At 38.7% G+C, this 15,559-nt stretch overlaps 1 protein-coding gene across 2 annotated transcripts in view; it reads left to right on the forward strand.

The window, feature by feature from the left end:
• The first annotated feature begins 3,318 nt into the window (after nt 1-3,318).
• LOC131784609 (fibroblast growth factor receptor-like 1) overlaps nt 3,319-15,559 on the forward strand; it is an 89,408-nt gene continuing 77,167 nt past the window's right edge. The window contains exons 1-7 of one of the 2 annotated variants that reach the window (XM_066159442.1): nt 3,319-3,459; nt 3,698-3,837; nt 9,014-9,307; nt 9,649-9,693; nt 11,509-11,805; nt 11,975-12,358; nt 12,554-12,937. In XM_066159442.1, the coding sequence (XP_066015539.1) occupies nt 3,753-3,837; nt 9,014-9,307; nt 9,649-9,693; nt 11,509-11,805; nt 11,975-12,358; nt 12,554-12,937 (1,489 nt within the window). In that variant the 5' untranslated portion in view covers nt 3,319-3,459; nt 3,698-3,752. Of the gene's footprint in view, nt 3,460-3,697; nt 3,838-9,013; nt 9,308-9,648; nt 9,694-11,508; nt 11,806-11,974; nt 12,359-12,553; nt 12,938-15,559 lie in introns of those variants that run through there. The other variant, XM_066159446.1, reaches the window with a different exon arrangement.

The raw sequence follows: 15,559 nt of genomic DNA on the forward strand, positions 1-15,559 counted from the left end.
TAGTAAATTGCATGAGCAATTTAGTAACTTGCCATAGTATTTTAGCAACTTACTTCAACAACTAAGCAATTTGCAGTGGCAATATAGTACGTTGTAATGGCAATTTAAGAATTTGTCATCTTATTTTAGTACCTTCCGATAGAAACTTAGTAACTTCTAATGGCAGTCTAATATCTTGACGTGGTATTCTTATAACTTGCAGGTGCAGCTCAGTAACTTGCGAAGACCCTTGATTAAGCAATTTGCTCTGGCGACTTATTGACTTGCAATGGCAATTTTGTAACATCCAGTGGCTATTTACTAACTTGTCAAAGCAAACGATCGCAAATCAATCACGTTATGCGTGGCGTGGCGGGAATTTTAGTTTATCGTTACACTTGCGTTTAAGATGCTCGTAAGGAAGTCGGATGACCAGACAATTTAGTTCCCTGACGGGGCGCACGACCGCTTGCCAAAAAGGACGAGGACTCTGCGAACGACATTGACAGCCTTCAGGACAATTTGTAGGAAGTACTTATCTCTAAACCTTATATTCTAACATTACGTCGGTGTTTTTATTTTTCAGTATGGCTGTTTTGGTTAAGTCGTAGCCTATACTCAGCTACACATTACTGGCGAGTTATGAAACGCAAAACAGCAATTTTGCAGTGAATGCTTTTCAGCCTGTGAATGTAGCAAACGGGTCACCAGGTCAGGTTCATTGTTGGAGATTTCTTCAACATTTCCATCCATGGTAAAGGATTTGCACATGGTCACTGCATTTTCTGAGATATCCGTGGCGACAAATGAAAATGGAGATAAAAAAGATCAAATTTTGATGAAAAGTAAATAATGTGGATACATGTATATTCCATTAAAATGTTATTATACGACTAAAAAGTTGCGTTATACAAAAAAATGCAAAATAGAGAGGAAAAAGATTTGTCGGCTATAATCACAGGAAATCCTTCGTCAAATGAGAAGGTTAAGACTTTGCCAGAGAATCTCCTTAGAATACTTTTCGAGGATATAACATCTCAGCATAACAATAGCAGCAAGAAATAATCCTTTCCTGGCAGAAGCCGTTTCAGCCGTGTTCCACGTCGATTGGTGCCAGAGGCTGTGGTGAGATACAAATTTATAAGCAGTCTTCGATTCCATAGGTGCTTGTGACATCAAAAGGTTTGAATGTATAATTTTCTTTTTTTTCCTGAAATAAAGCTGTCGTGATGTTTTAGAACAGTCTTTCTGTTATGCAACGTGATTCCATACCAAAACTACAGTTTGAGTTAGGTGTAAGTGGGCTGGGAGTGATATTGTATTCAGAATGGCCAAGGATTTTTGAGAAACAAGTGTTTTATCACGAGAGAATAGAAAAAGGCTGAAGTAAAATTTTGAGGGAAATCCCTGAGAAAGAAGTTTTATTTCGAGATTTCAGGGCTCCAACTTAGATCCAAGAGAAAGATAACAATCCAGAGCCTGGAATTCACTCATAAATCGTATATACACAGCCCTTGGTTAAGTGGCTTTCTCCTGGAGTCTAAGATTCATTTATATCTAATTTTTGACTTAGAAACCATATTTCGTGTGGCTCTGAACTTTATTTTCAGGTCATAGCATCCATATGCGTCCATTCCGAGGTAAACTACCACATTTTTGTAATAAGTAAAATAGATTCGAGACAATAAGCAAGATTTGTCTCCTCTTATATGCAGGTTAGATGGACTTAGTTATTGTTGTCTGGTGATGGAGAATTTTATTACCACCTCCATTACCCTTGGTTTAATTATTTCCATACCCCACTCTCACTTCACCTCGCCCAACTCTTGAACTTTAACATATTCATCTGGTACATTATCTGAGAGGTTGTGAGATTTTTACACCGTGAACCTGTTATATATGTGTTTTATTTCCAGGTCCTCAGTCCTCCGCGTTGGGAAATTGAAGAGGAGAATTAGATAATAAGGTAATTAAGTATGGAGAAGGAAAGGGTTGAATGGTGCATGGACTGTCACAGTGACATCTCTTTATGAATTCTTACCTCAGTGAGATATGATTAGTTTCGTTACTCATTCTTGGTTGGCTTACGCAAGCAATTTGCCATTTTTCCCAAAAGATCGTGGACAAACTACGCAGAAGCAGAGTATTAGAGACTTTAAGAAAAAAACGACGGCGACGATAGTGAGAAGGTGGCGAAATATAAGATTTCATGAACCTGAAAACTCGCTCAGCGCGCGCATTTAAAAACTTTGTAAATATCTTGGTCGTCGTTTACAAAACAACATTAGAAAATCTCCAAGATTTTGCGCAGTCTGAGAACGGGAACCCCTCGGGCAAATCATCCAACGCTCCATTCTCACGTTTTGCTGAAAGAAAAGATCCGGCGCCGTTTAAGACAGCAAACATATCGCGCGCTACGCATGAAATACTCAGGAGAAACGGAAGTTCCTTTCTTTTTTAAGCGATGTTTTCCCAGGTATAGCTGTCGTGACTCCCTAATTAAATCTGTGGCAGAACGTAAGTAGAAAATTTATTTAAACACATCATAACCTCACGAGACGTTGACGAAACACTGCAACAATTTCGAAATTTCTATACCCATGCTTGAAGTACAATCTTAAATGAACACATCACAGAATGGTACTATATAGTTGTATATATCGAGACTGACGTGGATCGACTTATATATTTGCTACTGATGGTCTTAGTCTAAGGTATGCCATTTTGATTTGAAGTCTCTAATGAAGTTTACGACCCTTGTTTCAAATCCTCGTAAGCATACAATAAAATTAGTTTTATTCTAAGATAAGCTTGATTAGTAAGTATTGATAAGGCCGAAAAGATCAGGGATTATTATGCAGGGGTCCATTGAACGAGAAACCCCAACAACGCAAATACTAATCCTGTTGATATTTAGATGATTCATTGGGCGCGCCTTTTGAGGCACGAGTTTTAAATTTCAAGGTCTTTCCAGTCACAAATCACTGTAAAAGCTCTGGTGTGCATGCTTGCTTACAAGATGCTTTACATTTAAGCTTCAAGGACTTATTGAAAACCATATCAATGATAACATTTTTGCATACTTTTCAAATGATTTTCACGTGCCTTTTACTTGCACGTAAAACTTATGCAATAGGTGTGAAAATCGTATTTAGACTTCCTCTAGATTTTACCATTACAAGAGCCTGAGCACGTGCAGATGTGCGTCTTGGTTTTTTTAGGACTTCCGCCGCCTATTGATGTCTATCGTGTGGGAAGCTTTTCTTTGTATGAAAAAAAAACCTGTCATTTTTTTCTCGTGACTCTGGCGAACCCATCTCATTATCAAACTGAAGTTATGTCATAGCCATGAAGGGTATTGTGCACAAGAAAAGCCTTTTCTTATGTACGTTGAAAACCTCGAAATGAACGACTCGCCAAAATGGCTTCTTTTCATCAAAGTAAACGGTCAGGTAACAAGTGATACGCTGTGAAAGTAAGGTGAGGTATTTTTATTGAGAATTTGACGTATTGTTTTATTCCTTAGAGCGGTCGTAAATATTCTCATACAAGCTTTTATAATATTCCGCTATGACTGTTATTGGGCAAGATGATCATCTCACAGCTGGAGCTTGGGCTGCTTGTGGTTATCTAAACTATTTGACAGTCAATTATCTCTTTTTCATATATTAAAGTTCATTGTATTATTATCTCATTTTCATAAATGCTCTCAAAACAGGATAACAACTGAAGCTGTTCGAGGAATCAACCAAAGTAGGAGTATTTTCATCGTCATGATACTCAGTGCGCTCTTGTTCAAAGCGATTCTCGTTGCTTTCCTTGGCTTTCTGGATAATTGGCAAGCGGATGCGTGTTCAGGTTGGTGTGAATCCACGTTCCTTCTTATCCACTGTCAATGATAAGGGTATTGTTGTTCTTAGTGTATCCCTAGCCTTATTCGGGAAAAACATTTTAAAATCTCTCGTTATCACTAAATATTAAAGTAACTATAGTTTAGTCATTGAATTGAACATGACCATGTGTATATACCAACTAGCAGGTGAAACAAAATCAAGATAGTTAGACTGATTGTGGATTGTGGGACGTTAAATGACGATCTTAAATCCAAAGTCTATGATGGCTTCTCAGGTAGCTGTTTAAAAAGAATTCTCCTTACTTGCCTGGCAGCAAGGCCATCATATCATTTTATCATACCCATGATATCAAAAACAAGACGCTACTCAGAGCCTTTATTTTAGCCGGACTTGCGGTTCAGAGGGAACGAATTGAAGGCGTTGCAGTTTTTAGCAAAATCGCTGTTGGGTGCTTTACATTGTTAACTTAACATTGAGAGTCATACAGATTAAATAAGTTGATGCCATGACAAGTTTTTGTCGGATAAGTATGCTTTTTTTGGTCCGCTAAAGTAATCTACTGAACGATCCCATTGCCAATATTTACTTAAGATAATTGTATTGATCTATCGAATTAAATCAATCAGCTAATAAACTTTAACTGTCCCACGGTTGTTGTTTTAGAAGCTATTCACAGTATTAGGTTTGTGCTTTAAATAAATATTTTGAATTTTGCTCGAAAGATAAGTGTCAACTGTTACAAGCTTGGTTATCGTTTATGCGCGGCCCAGCATTTTAAGCTTGAATACACTCGATGCAAAAACTCATAAGACCTATTCTGCGGAGGAAAAACCAAATCGAATTTCTGATTCTGGCCGGTTAACGGCCAGAGTAAAGAGTAGATAATGGTCCAGGTTCCTTCTTTGTCGCATTTTATTTAAAGTAAAAATCCGAAGAGGCACCACGCTGGGTGACTTTAACTCTTCCTATTTAAGCGGAAATTGACTGCATTCTGCATTTGTTTTCATTTTCTCTGCTTCTTTTAGGACTTCCGCCGCCTATTGTTGTCTATCATGTGGGAAGCTTTTCTTTGTATGAGACTAGCCTTATTCGGGAAAAACATTTTAAAATCTCTCGTTATCACTAAATATTAAAACAACTATAGTTTAGTCATTGAATTGAACATGACCATGTGTATATACCAACTAGCAGGTGAACAAAATCAAGATAGTTAGACTGATTGTGGATTGTGGGACGTTAAATGATGATCTTAAATCCAAAGTCTATGATGGCTTCTCAGGTAGCTGTTTAAAAAGAATTCTCCTTACTTGCCTGGCAGCAAGGCCATCATATCATTTCATCATACCCATGATATCAAAAACAAGACGCTACTCAGAGCCTTTATTATAGCCGGATTTGCGGTTCAGAGGGAACGAATTGAAGGCGTTGCAGTTTTTAGCAAAATCGCTGTTGGATGCTTTACATTGTTAACTTAACATTGAAAGTCATAGAGATTAAATAAGTTGATGCCATGACAAATTGGAAATACTAAAATCGCCAGATGAAATGCGGGGAATAACGTAAGTACCGCGGCAAAGTCAACAGAAAAGTAGTAAGTCGCTTTGTGAATTAGCTTGAGTCACGGAGAAATCCTGAATGATGGTAACCATCCAACTCCACAGAATAAAAAAACGCATATCTCGGGCGTTCTATAAAACCAGTATTAAATAGAATCCTGCGTTTATCAAATTTCCGGTTGCAAAGCTCATCAAATTTTAACGCTGCGATTCAAATCTTTCTCTGCCTGCACGAGCCAACTTCCATTATTTTCCATTCCTGTTTAAAGTTTCGCCTCACAGTTGCTCGATAAAAATTTGCATTTGAACGCTATGATCTTTGTTTAAGAGGTTTTCTCCCGCTGACATCTGGTAACAAATCTCTGGAGTTTTCTGCCGCGGAACGATATACCATAGAAGGCATTTCATGGACCACAAGTTTTTCGACGGATTGAAATTAAACGTATGTGGTAGTGACTTTTACAAGTTTTTGTCGGATAAGTATGGTTTTTTTGGTCCGCTAAAGTAATCTACTGAACGATCCCATTGCCAATATTTACTTAAGATAATTGAATTGATCTATCGAATTAAATCAATCAGCCAATAAACTTTAACTGTTCCCACGGTTGTTGTTTTAGAAGCGATTCACAGTATTAGGTTTGTGCTTTAAATAAATATTTTGAATTTTGCTCGAAAGATATGTGTAAACTGTTACAAGCTTGGTTATCGTTTAAGCGCGGCCCAGCATTTTAAGCTTGAATACACTCGATGCAAAAACTCATAAGACCTATTCTGCGGAGGAAAAACCAAATCGAATTTCTGATTCTGGCCGGTTAACGGCCAGAGTAAAGAGTAGATAATGGTCCAGGTTCCTTCTTTGTCGCATTTTATTTAAAGTAAAAATCCGAAGACGCACCACGCTGGGCGACTTTAACTCTTCCTATTTAAGCGGAAATTGACTGCATTCTGCATTTGTTTTCATTCAAGACTCCCTCCGTTTTCGTCAAACCTTGTGCCTTATAGTTAAAAGGGAGTTAGATGCGTGTTAGTTACTTGCCTCATTAACCTCGCAGCCATTGTCTTGCTTCGTACAGTAGAAGCAAAGGAAAGTGTTAGGATCTTGCTTGCAACTTTGCACAATACAACACAACAATGACCTTGGCAATTTTATAACACGCCTCTTCAAGTAAAATTTTCTTTCGATTTGTACATGGAGCCGGAAATCTGTTGCTAATGGATTCACAATCATTCGGTACTGGGCTTATTAACTGCGTGAAGCGATAACGATTTATATTTTACGAGGTAAGAATTCAAATTTAAAAAAGTAATTCATGTGTTCAAGCTTATCTTCTGTTAGTAATATACTTTATAAACGCCATTCTCACAATCTAGAAGCTGACAAACACAAGTAAAAAGTGAGCTGGGTTGTACAACATAAGCTAGCGTGTTAAGGAAACAAAGGAACTTAGCGTATTAAAAAAAAAAAAATCTAGCGTGTTATAGAAACATAGTTCTACCGTGTTAGGCAGACACGAACAATGGCTACTGACACCCTTTCCAAAATCAATTTTTTTTATGCGTATATCTGCACGGTAAGCGTGTCATGCCATTAGCGTGCGAGCTTGTCATAAAGTGCCGTATGCATGCATTCACCTTAGCGTTGAGATACGGTTTTTAGTGATTTATATTCCAATGATGCGTAAATCAATCAAATACTTTCAAAGCTATTTGAGAAGCATATTTGTGATCACTTGTACGACTTGCTTGAGAAAAATGCGTTACTCCATCACCTCCAGTCCGGATTCCATAGATTCCTCTCCACTGAGACCGCCCTCATTCGACTAATCGACCAGCTGTTCCTTGACTTAGACAAAAACAGAGCAACGGGGCTCGTATACGTTGACTACAAGAAAGCATTTGACCTCATAGACCACGATCTACTTCTAACGAAACTGAATGTCTGGGATATGTGATCACGAACTAGACTTACTACGCAACTATCTGAGTGAACGCAAACAATACGTAGTCATTGACGGAAGTCGCTCCTTCCCAAGAACTGTGACGGCTGGAGTACCACAAGGGAGTATACTGGGCCCCATTATGTTTCTCCTGTTCATCAACGACCTACCCTTAGCAGCTCAGCGTTCTACCGTTGACATCTATGTGAATGACACTACTCTCAGTTTCTCATCTGACGTGACAGATGGACTTCTTGGCATCACATCAGCCCTTCAACAAGACCTAGATGACCTTCGCAGTGGTCGGCTGCCAACAAAATGGTCACAAACGCCGCCAGGACGAAATGTCTCTTATTGACCGGGAAACGCCTTACAAATAAGATCGTCGATAGTTCTTTAAATCTTCATCTTGGGAACTCAAATATAGAGCAGGTGGATAATCAAAAACTCCCAGAACTTGCCATTGACCGACACTTAAGCTTTAATATTCAGGTTGAAGAACTGTGTAAGAAACTATCCCAAAGAATAGCACTGCTTAGGAAGATAAGAAGATTCCTCCTGAACAGCGCATATTATGCTATGTTCAAGTGATAACATAATGAGAGTCTTCAAGCTTCAAAAACTCGCTGCCCGAGTTATCTCGGAAGCTAATACACGGTCGAACAGCGTGAAACTCTTTAAGAAATTGGAGTGGCTTCCTTTTTATGACAAAGTCAAGTTAAATAAGAACGTTTTAGTTTTAAAGCGTTTATTAGGAAGCTGTCCTGCATATATGTACGATATACTTAAATTTAATGCAGACCTACATTTACGAACTGGTCGTTATAGTAAATTAAATTTCGCCTACCCTCGTTTCAATCGCGAAACCGAGGGAGGGAGGACCTTTAGCGTATCTGTAACAAGACTGTGGAACCAGCTACCTACTAACCTAAAAAAATAGGCGACAACAGTTGCTTCTTTCAGAAACGCCCTTCACAGACATTTCTAACGAGCTACGATGGAGTAGAACATTTTAGTCCGAATGCGATAGTAAATTAAATCTGGCCTGCCCTCGTTTCAATCGCGAAACCGAGGCGACCCAAGCGGCATATTGTATTTTGACCCGACCCATGTGGCATATTTTATTTCATATAGTTTTTAGCTTGCATTCTTATAGACCTGTTTTATAATCTTCGAATTAATTTTACATACATTTTAACTCTAATTATGGTACTTTTAGGATCGATAGCCACCAGTTCATCAGTTGAATTACTGTCATGTGTTACCCCCCTTAAATATAGTTATTATTATTAGTATTATTATTATTATTATTATTATTATTATTATTATTATTATATCAAATCATTTCAGTTGGATAGTGAGCTGGTTCCAGCTCGTGAAGTCAATAATAAGGTTATGTCAGGGTTGCTGCATTTTCTGCGTCAGGGTAATTTTAGGGGATTCTACAAGGGAAAAAGCTTTATACATCGGTTCCCAGTATTTGTTTCCGCGTTTGCTCGCCTGATGAGGGAGTCGTTAGTAAGAACACTGAATTTAATATGTAATTTTTACAGGATTACTGATACCTCTTTCAAGCATTAATATTGCAATTGCGAGTGTTCGAGTAATGTGGATCATAGTGATGGATCAGGAGGGGCATCTTTGGTGTTTCGGGTGGAACTCACAAAAATTTTGGCTTCTTTTTCAGCTCCTAACATTCGTGAAAAGGAAGGAAACGAGATAAAAGTCATCGAGGTGACCAGCGGAAAGGATGTTAAACTCACTTGCCAGATCAGAACCGCTGGTCAGACCTCAAAACCAAGGTATTACTGGCTCAAAGACAATCAGACGCTCAGTCCATCGAGTCATAATCGTCTGAGGTTAAAACTCTACAGATACCTAAAGATAAAAAGAGCTAAGAAAGAGGACACCGGCTTCTACACCTGTGTCGCAGTAAATGACTGTGGCAAGAATCATTTTACAATGCACCTATTTGTCAGAAGTAAGTAAACATTTGCAACCATTTGAGTTTTTTTAAAAGTACAAGTACGCACGTAATTTATAGCGATATCCTGAGGTGATGTCAGTTTAAGTAGGAGTTGGAGTTGCTGAGGTAGGCAAATAAGGAGGGAAAAGATGGTAATTTCATATTTGCCATTACAAAAGTTATTTCCGACGAAGTTGCAATGTTTCCTTTATCATTGCTTAAAATATTGAACTGAGACAGCTGGGAGTTCACCCGTCAGGACTTAAATAGAAAGATTCAGATGTGTGTGGCCTCAGATAATCTGCATCACAAAAGCATTTTCCATCTAGATAATTTCTTGTGTTTTTCTCTTTAAGGTCCAACACTGAATCCCAACAAAATTACAGTAGGAGGTAAGACAGGTGTGCTTTCATTTCTAATCGGAAGAAATTAGTGAAAGATGAATACAGAAGCAGTTTAGTTGATACAGGAGCCGATGTTAATGTTCTTTGAAATAGAGAAAAGCAACTGCCTCTGGAAGTCAGTCTCAATGGGGTGATGGCTTTTACGGCTAACGTAACGTTACGGCTAATTTTGGCCAATCTACGGCTAACGGCTAAATTTTTGGCCGTTGTAAGGCTGTCGGATAACTCCATTAAGACCCTCTGAGAAGAAAACTGATGATGAAAAAAAATTATCAAGAAATTGCAATCTCTTGAAAAAACATTGATGAAGTGTTGAAGCTCATCTACAAAGCCCATCAAATCAATCTTTCAAGTTAAGATTTTGTAAATCCAATTAAGAAAAAAATTATATTTTGGCAATCGCATATGTTATCCAGTAAATTTCATAATTTTTCTACGCTTTGACTCGGGAGCTGAGACGGCCAAGATCTGATTGTTAATTCTCCCCTTTAGCTGCTACACGCATTTCCTTATAAATGCCGGAGGAACGAGAACTTGGTGTTAGCAACTTCTAAGTGATAAGTTTGATTATTCTCATTGCCTGTTTGCTGGATAATGTATGGATATTATACTAGGAGAAATTACATGTTAATCACTTGTGGGAGTTAAAGGGCTAACGGGTTATGGGTCAGAGTGACGTGTTACAGTGAAACCTCGATTTAACGAAATGCCAAAGGACCGGGGAAATTGGTTCGTTACATCGAGGGTTCGTCATATCGAAAACCTCGATTTAACAAATTTGCGGAAAAACAACCAAAATGTTGGTTATGTCGTAACATGGTTAACAATTGCTTTCCTTTTCTTCTTTCTTTTTTTTTTTGTAAGGAGTGAGGTACCACAGGAATCGGAGCAATTACTGTAAATTATATTACTGCTTTAATGTCTATGTGCAGAATTATTCTTGAAAACATTTTTAAAAATCTAAACTAGTGAGCAGCACTCTGCGAATAGTGGTTGTAAAACTTTTTAATTCTCCGACGCGTTTCGTCTAACTGTCGTAGACTTGAGGGAGTTTTACAAGTTAACACCAAACGCCTCTATTTATAAACCATAGTCAGCGGCTTTTACTGGGGCCAATGACCATATAGGCTTGGCTGGACTTACGAAAAGGAACAGGCGAAGTTATGTAAAATTTTGAACATTTTTAAAGCAAGGTTAGAAAAATATGTAGGGGCCACGGTTTTAATTTAGCGTTAACTTGTAAAACTTCTTAAAGAAGTCGACGACTGTTAGCCGAAACACGTCGAAGAATTAAGAAGCTCTACAACTACTGTACGCAGAGTGCAGCAATTACTTGTTTATTATTTAAATGGAAAAATATTTGAGGAAATTGCATTTGCGCAGGATGTCCGCGCGATAAAGCCCTTTCAATGCCACCACACAAACGTAACTCTTAAAGAGATTCAATCAACACTTTATTCACAGATACAGTTATCAACGTTACATGGCTTCATTCAGTTACATTGCAATCAATAAATCCTTGCCGCAAACAGCAATATGGCTCAATCAGCATCAAGCAATCATGCCCTCTTGATTATCAATAGTGCCCTCGTGATTAAGAAAAAAATACCCTCTGTCCCAGCCAATCTGCATTCAGTAATTTTGCCCCGCATGTGATAAAACTCTGAACCATCACCATAAGATCAGTACTGTAGAACACTTAAATAAAATAATGTGTAGACTGTAACCTGCGATGTGTTAGTAAGGGGTGGCTTCCGGGCAGTTGTCGAGAAGTTCAACGCTCAAATACTGTGGCTGTTCTGTGCTTTACAGCTGCTCCAAGATTTACGGTACAGCAAGGCAAGATGAGCCGCAACCTTCTTACAGTACCCGTTGGACAGTCTGTAAAGCTGGACTGTTCTGCCGAAGGAAACCCTCGTCCTACCGTGAAATGGTACAAAGACGGAAACTTGTTTAAGGAAAGGAAAAGTGGCTACAAACTGTATTGGAGTCGATGGGCAACCATGTTGATTCTGAAGGGCTTGGTTCCCTCTGACGCTGGGTCATACATGTGTAATGTGAGCAACTCATACGGGTGGATTAATCATACATACAAACTAAACGTTTATGGTAAGACGAAAAATCCTTCAAATTTTTCCGGCTAATCTTCAAACTCTTGTGATCAATGTAAATCCCATTAAAAATAGTCAAATTAAAATAAACATTGCAAGTAACGAAACAATGGATGTTTTTGGGTTAGATTGACAGTATTGATAGTACTCTCCTTTCAAATTTTTAGAACGAACTCGTGCTGAACCAGTTGTTCTACCCATGGAGAATGTCACAGTTTATCGCGGAGAGAATGCCAGCTTAACATGCAAAGCATCAGGTGGTTTCATGCCTCATTTCCAGTGGCTAAGGTGGTTTCCTCTGCGTTCCAACGGTTCGGCCAACAGTTCGGCAGATGATTCAATTGAAACTCCTCACTACGAAATCATGAATAAAGAAGACACAGACCAACATGTAATTTTGCCTCCAAGTGACGGCAAAATGTTTGATTTCCACGGAGTGAAGTTGACTTTGTTTAATGTCACAAAGAGGGACGAAGGAAAATACACCTGCATTGTGGGAAATGCTGTTGGTTACGCAGTCGAACATACTTACATCATTGTCCAAAACATGGGTAGGTAAAACCATAATTAGATTACTAATTCTTAATACGGTTTTCTTTATCTGAGAAAAATAATCTTGAAACTCTTGTGATCAATGTAAATTCCATTAAAAATAGTCAAATAAATAAACATTGCAAGTAACGAAACAATAGATGTTTTTGTGTTAGATTGACAGTATCGACAGTACTCTCTTTTCAACTTTTTAGAACGAGCTCGTGCTGAACCAGTTGTTCTACCCATGGAAAATGTCACAGTTTATCGAGGGGAGAATGCCAGCTTAACATGCAAAGCATCAAGTGATTCCATGCCTCATTTCCAGTGGCTAAGGTGGTTTCCTCTGCGTTCCAACGGTTCGGCCAACAGTTCGGCAGATGATTCAATTGAAACTCCTCACTACGAAATCGTGAATAAAGAAGACACAGACCAACATGTAATTTTGCCTCCAAGTGACGGCAAAATGTTTGATTTCCACGGAGCGAAGTTGACTTTGTTTAATGTCACAAAGAGGGACGAAGGAAAATACGCTTGCAATGTGAGAAATGCTTTTGGTTACGCAGTCGAACATACTTACATCATTGTCCAAAACATGGGTAGGTAAAACCATAATTAGATTACTAATTCTTAATAATTTTAGTTATAATTAACTTTATTATTTTTAGATTATTAGGGGCTTTCTGTGATGTGCTCATAACAGTTGTTTTTCTTACCACATTTTGACGTCATCTGTGATATGTTACTGAACAGACGCACGGCAACATGGAATTTATTTGTTAACCCTTTAACCCCTAAGAGTGACTAGCATATAATTTCTCCTTATAATATCACCCTTGAATCAAACATGAAGGTGATGAGAATAGAGAAAATGATCACCAACTAAAGCAGCTCTTGATTATCAAACAAATTCTCTTTGTCAGCACCCTAGGAAATGTATAGTGATTAGTGTGGAGAATGTGGATACTGATGTCAGGGGGTAAAGGGTTAATCCGTTAGGTGCAATTCATTGTCCATGAAGCCTTTGTAAACAGCTTTCTTTTCTTGAGAGTCTCCTTCGTCTCGGAAATCACCGAGGGTCGATTTTTGCATGACTACGTCCTGTGTTTTCTCGAACAAGCTAGCTCCACTGAGCGGCCTAGGCCGTTACAATTACTTTGATTTGGGTTTACAGCACTCAGTTAGAGTGTTTGTGTTGTGACTCACTTGGATGTTCATAAATCAAACACACGGGCCAACTTAAAAAAGTGACTGCTTTATGATAGCGGATCATTTGCTGAAAATTGTTTTCAACCGAGCATAACTCATTTTTTTTCACTTTTTAATTCGTGAAGATAAAGCAAAAACCAACTGAAGCTGAGAAAACTAAAAGCACCACAGATGGTAAGTGTAGCCGTGAAAAACGGACATGATTCATTTTTTAAAATAACATTTGTAATTTCTCTATCTCAGAAAAAAAAGAAGCACGGTATCCGTATCGCTACTAAAGGACCGGTTATAATTCGTCGTCCTGGGTAGGGGCCACCCTGGGGAGGGGGGCTTCCTGGAAAGGGAGGACTTGGAGGATTTTGTCTGCGTCACGATAAAATTCACCTGATTCCCTCTCATTGACAGTTAATTAGCAGTCAATTTTTGTATTCCCCCCCCTCCCCCTTTATACTTTGGCGACGAATGCTGCGCCTCTGTTCCCCTTGAAAACCATGTGATCCGCCCTTAAAATCCTCTACCCCTAGCTCCAGCTATAAATTATGAATGGTCGCCAGGTGTGCCAATTGTTAAGCATGCACACGCCACGTAGTACACTACGTGCGCACTAAATATAAGAAAAGCTCATGAAAATCTTGACTGATGGTTGCTGCAAATAAGGATGACCATATTTTCGTTGGATAAACCTTTGTATTTTGGATCTCTTCCTTTCATGATTCTTTCCATCTTGCCGAGCAATGAAACACTGAAATGCGATATAACATGTATCAACAAGCCTTCTTGTTCGTATTTTTCTAACTAAACAGGAGCTTAAGTCTGGCCTGAGGGAATGACTTTGGTATCAAACAGAATTATCGAAACGTTTCATTTCCTGTAAAAACACACAACGCCTACCTCAAAGAATTTTTGAGGGATTTGTTGAAGGTAAAGTTCCCTTGTCGCATTGGCAAAGAAGAGCTCAATCCCAGTCGAAACCAGACTGGTTTCGACTTTTTTGTTACGACGACTTCAATTACTAATAACCTGTGGGGAATGGCGTTTGGAGTAACTTCTTGCGGTTCAAGCAACCTCGAGGAATTCTTGCCTTTCTCAGCAATTTTTGAGCAAAAATATAAGTTTAGAGCACATATAAAGTACGAAACAAGTCAACGATTTTATAGAAACTTCAAATTTATACGAATTTCATGAATTGCTTGTTAACCTTTTGAATACATAAACGTGTCACGTGACAACATTGCGCAGGCTTATTGCAATCCTTATCCAAGCTTTTGAGCAGATAATCGGCTAAATGACTTTTGTTCCGTTTAACTAAAGAATATTCTTAAATTTCGCCCCTATTTGCGAGCAACCTTTTCAAGCTAAGTTTCTTGAACGAGGTTGTAAGCAATTATTGTAGAGGGCGAAAAATAAGGCTGTAAATTGACATTTACATATAGAAATATGAACACATTTGGTGCACCTTTTGGAATTTCACGCAATTTTAAGCAACCAAGCAATTCCAGTTAGAAACTTTCCAGTGTTTTTACGAGCATGATCAGGGACAGGCTTATTTAAGAGGCTCGTCGAAGCTTGAAGTCTTTAGACTTCGTTTTATGCCATGAGTTTAATTGTGGTCGAGTGGTGACGCATCAGTTCGACAGTAGCAAGTCGTTTCTGTGGCCCTATTGTAATTTGTATTTTAAGAAAAAGGTTTAAAACGCTTTGAAGTGGTGCTGGGGGAAAAGGGGGAATTCATTCAAGATGGAGAGATAAATATTGTTTGGTTCATTCGTGTGTAGGTTTAACTGTTAGCGGACATCCATCAGTTCTGAAAGTGAAGCAGATTCGAAGACATCAATGGGTTGGACTGATAGAATAAGGTACCCGGCGGCTGTAATAGCAGTTTCAGTGGGCGTGGTCGTCATGTTGATCATAGCTTCCGGTCTTAGGATTATTGGCAGGTGAAGAAAGGCCGATCGAGCTCAGTCCGCAACGATGAAAGGCCGACACAACATCACTTCACTTCAAGCGACGTA

Source organism: Pocillopora verrucosa, chromosome 1 (assembly GCF_036669915.1).
Source record: "Pocillopora verrucosa isolate sample1 chromosome 1, ASM3666991v2, whole genome shotgun sequence".
NCBI classification, from domain to species: Eukaryota; Metazoa; Cnidaria; class Anthozoa; order Scleractinia; family Pocilloporidae; genus Pocillopora; species Pocillopora verrucosa.